The sequence below is a fragment of the Mastomys coucha genome, unplaced genomic scaffold (genome assembly GCF_008632895.1).
Source record: "Mastomys coucha isolate ucsf_1 unplaced genomic scaffold, UCSF_Mcou_1 pScaffold21, whole genome shotgun sequence".
Taxonomy (NCBI): Eukaryota; Metazoa; Chordata; class Mammalia; order Rodentia; family Muridae; genus Mastomys; species Mastomys coucha.
In genome coordinates this window covers 122,142,632-122,146,365 of record NW_022196904.1, presented here as the reverse complement: position 1 = coordinate 122,146,365, position 3,734 = coordinate 122,142,632, and the positions used below count along the sequence as shown (strand labels likewise).

Below are 3,734 nucleotides of genomic sequence, written 5' to 3'. Positions count from 1 at the left end.
AGAGATGAGGGCCATGTGAGCACAGCCACTGGAAAGGGGGCCCAGCAAGCTGGAGCACAGCCTCCTGCCTGGGCTAGAAGCACACAGGACAGACCTGCGGCCTACCATTGGGGAGTGAGGCAAAGTTACCGTGAGTCTGCTTTTTGCCTACTAAGGTTTCAGAGGATTAATAATTTAGGTCGTGCCTTGAAACAGAAACCCCCAGTTGGTTGTTTCTGCCGTCTCGGAAGGGCTCGCGTGCGGCCAGGTCTGGTTTTGATGTATGTAATTGAAGATTTATAAAGAAAGGCTTCCTCCCTGCCTTTGCTGTAGTCATTTGCTCTGCCAATGCCGGTTCCCAGCAGGCACATCAATATTGGCCGTTCTCAGAGCTGGGATGCTGCTGGCTGGTATGAAGGCCCTTGGGAGAATGCTGGGCCTCCAGGGAGGAGAAGTTCTCTGACGTACAGCCCTGGAGAAGGGACCTGGTGTGAGCTGCTAAACCATCGTGCCCAGGACACTGAGTCCTACCTGTCCCGGGAAGCTTTTTATAACTCACTGGCATCAAGAAAGGGGTCCGTGCCTGACTTCACCTTCTACGACAGCAGGCAGGCAGTGATGTCTGGCCGTGGCTCCATGCTGCCACAAGACTACTATGGCGACCCATCCAGGGGCACCAGGGTACCCAAGGAGCCTCCTTTCTATCGGGACCCAGGAACCAGCCGGCCGGTGCCCAGCTACGGAGTGCTTGGCAGCAGAATGCCATGGGAGCAGATACAAGGCCAGTTACCTGCCCTGCAGGATGCTGGCCACCTGTACCGGGAATCTGGGGGTAAAACTGTCTCGCATGGGCAGCGGACACATGGCAGGGCTCCATCTCCTGGGAGGTATGGAAGGGAACAGCCTGATACTAGATTAGGGATAGAGGTACCCACCTATTCCCCCAACTCCAGTCAGGTCTACAACGATATCTGCGAAAGACCTGTTGACTCTACCCCTGCCAGACAGGTGGCCCCAACATGCCTGGTTGTGGACCCCAGCTCAGCTGCCCATACTGAGAACAGCACAGGGGTGGGCCCAGGTTCCCTGAATAGAGGCTATGGGCCTACCCGAGAAAGCATCCATTCAAAGCTGGCCTATGAGAATTATGAAGCTGACTTGTCTACATTCCAAGGACCCGGGGGCAAGAGGACCGTGTACCCTGAGTTTTTGGCCCTGCTGAGGGCAGAGGGTGTGGCAGAGGCCACCCTGGCAGCCCTGTTACAGCAAGGCTTTGACTCCCCAGCTGTCTTAGCCACCATGGAGGATGCTGACATCAAGTCTGTTGCACCCAACCTAGGCCAGGCCCGTGTCCTGAGCCGCCTAGCCAGCAGCTGCAGGACAGAGATGCAGTTTCGGAGACAGGACCGGACAGGCCCTCCACCCCGAAATCGGTCCAGTAGCTTCAGCCACCGAAGTGAGCTGCTGCCCAATGACATGGCCTCACTGGGTACAGCCCTGCAGTTTCACCCTGCTGGACCCTTGCAGACACCCTCTCCCCGAGCTGGAGATCTCGGTCGCCGCCCCTCCAGTGCACCTTCCCAGCACCTTCTGGAGACAGCAGCTACTTACTCCGCCCCAGTGGTGGGGACCCAAAACCCCCACTTAGCCTCCAACTCTGGATATAGCTCTCCTACCCCCTGTGCCCTAACTGCACGGCTGGCCTCCTCATATCCTTCACAAGCTGGGGTAGCTTTGACTGCTAACCCAGGCCCCTCTGTCCCCCTTCACTCAAGTCCCAGAACTGCCTACTCCACCTCGTACACAGTGCCCATGGAACTGCTTAAGAGGGAGCGCAGCATGACCGCCTCTCCGCTGCCCAGCCCCCACAGCAGCCCCCAGCTCCTACGGAAACCTGGAGCAGCCCCCATGGAGCCATCTGCCCTGCCACCAGTCAGCCAAAGTCTCCACACACCTCATTCACCGTACCAGAAGGTGGCCCGTCGGACAGGGGCTCCCATCATCGTGTCAACCATGCTAACTACAGAACCAAGTAACTTTCTGGCTGGGAGTTCCAGGGGTAGGGGAAGGCATAGAGGTTTGAGAAGGGAATAGTATATTTATGCTTACTGGTCATGTTTAAAGAGCAGATAGTGTGTCTGTTTTGTTTTCACCCCACCCCACCCCAGCCCCTCCAACCACCATACACATACATACATCCTGCTACCACACACACCATACATCCCCCCTGCTTCTACACCCTCACTCTGCTTCGCCCACCACCACACACACATGCACCACCACACCAAAGCACCATTGTGAATGCTGTCAGTTCCCCCCTCCCATGGGCTACTCTTGAGTTCTGCAGATTTAGTGTCAGGTTAAGCCCCGACTTGTTTGCAGGGATCTCCTTCTGGTGCTGAAACATAGCTGCTTTCCCGAGAGGATCAGAAGCCATTCTGAGTGACTGTTCCATTTTATACACGGGAGGGGCGGTTCTCTAGTTCCGGTGGATAGCTTTGGAAAAGTCAGGAGCATCTGATGGAATGCCTCCTGTAAGTTGCTGGTGGATAGTTTGCCAGGAAGAGGGCCTGGTGGTAGGTATGGACAGTGCCCTCTGCAAGGCTAGCACACAATATCCAAGGCAGAGATTATCTACCGATGATAGGGATGTGTCTGTCTCCACAGTTGTGGGCTAAACAAAGCAAATATTGAAATCCCTTAGAACTATTTGAAAAACAGATTTAGCCTCTCGTTTTAGAAAATACCATTGGGAATTCTGCTTGTTCGTGGGGAAGATACTATTTCCGAGTTGAGAGGGGGAGGATGCTAGGTGGTTTTTCTTCAAAGCAGAAGCCAAGTGTGGGTCACTGTGTGCTTTTCATTGGACACTGGTTAAACTTTGTGGTGGGCGTCCCAAACAGTGTTTAACTCTAAAATCCCGACTGAAAAATCTTGATCAGTTTTCTTCTTTTCTTCTCTCCTTTGCCTCCCATCATGCATAGTTCAGAAAAATTAAATCATCTCTATTAATTTTTTTTTCTATTTTTGTTTCATGTGTATGTATGAGTGCCTGCATGTATACATATGCCAGGGCTTGCAGAAGCCAGAAGAGGAGGGCATATGGGGGCATCAAATCCCTTGGTATTAGAGCTCCAGGTTAGCTGTCCCAACTAAATTCTAGGAACTGAAGCTAGGTCCACTCCAAGAGTAGCAAGTGCTTTTAGCCACTGAACACTCAAAAAAGTTTAAAAATATAATTTAAGAGGCAGGCAAATTTCTGAGTTTGAGGCCAGCCTGGTCTACAGAGTGAGTTCCAGGACAGCCAGGGCTATATAGAGAAACCTTGACTGGAGAAAATACAATAATAATAATATTGGGTTGTTGAGATGGTTCAGCAGTTAAGAGCATTGACTGCTGTTCCGAAGGTCCTGAGTTCAAATCCCAGGAACCACATGGTGACTCCCAACCAACCGTAATGAGATCTGATGCCCTCTTCTGGTCCAGCTGAAGATAGCTACAGTGTACTTATTTATAATAAATAAATCTTTGAAAAAATATAATTTAAAATATGTAGTGTATAGGACAGGGATAGTGAAGTGAGAAAGACTATATATTTTTTACAGTATTCTAAAATAACTTTAGATTGAATCTAGTCTTATGAGCTCCAAGATGGACTATTTTGTTTTTTTGTTTGTGTGTGTGTTTGTCTTATGAGAACAGCTTAGAGCTACTGCCATCACTACAGAGTCAGCCCTCCAAGAACTTGTTTTTTT

General features: G+C 51.0%; 1 protein-coding gene across 1 annotated transcript in view; it reads left to right on the top strand.

Annotated features, from left to right (window-relative positions):
• Positions 1 to 312: 312 nt before the first annotated feature.
• Positions 313 to 3,734, top strand: part of Ctbp2 (C-terminal binding protein 2) — a gene marked incomplete at its 3' end in the record, with an annotated part of 28,615 nt that continues 25,193 nt past the window's right edge. Inside the window, exon 1 of the mRNA XM_031384951.1 lies at positions 313 to 2,011. Coding sequence (XP_031240811.1) covers positions 328 to 2,011 — 1,684 coding nt within the window. The remainder of the gene's footprint in view (positions 2,012 to 3,734) is intronic.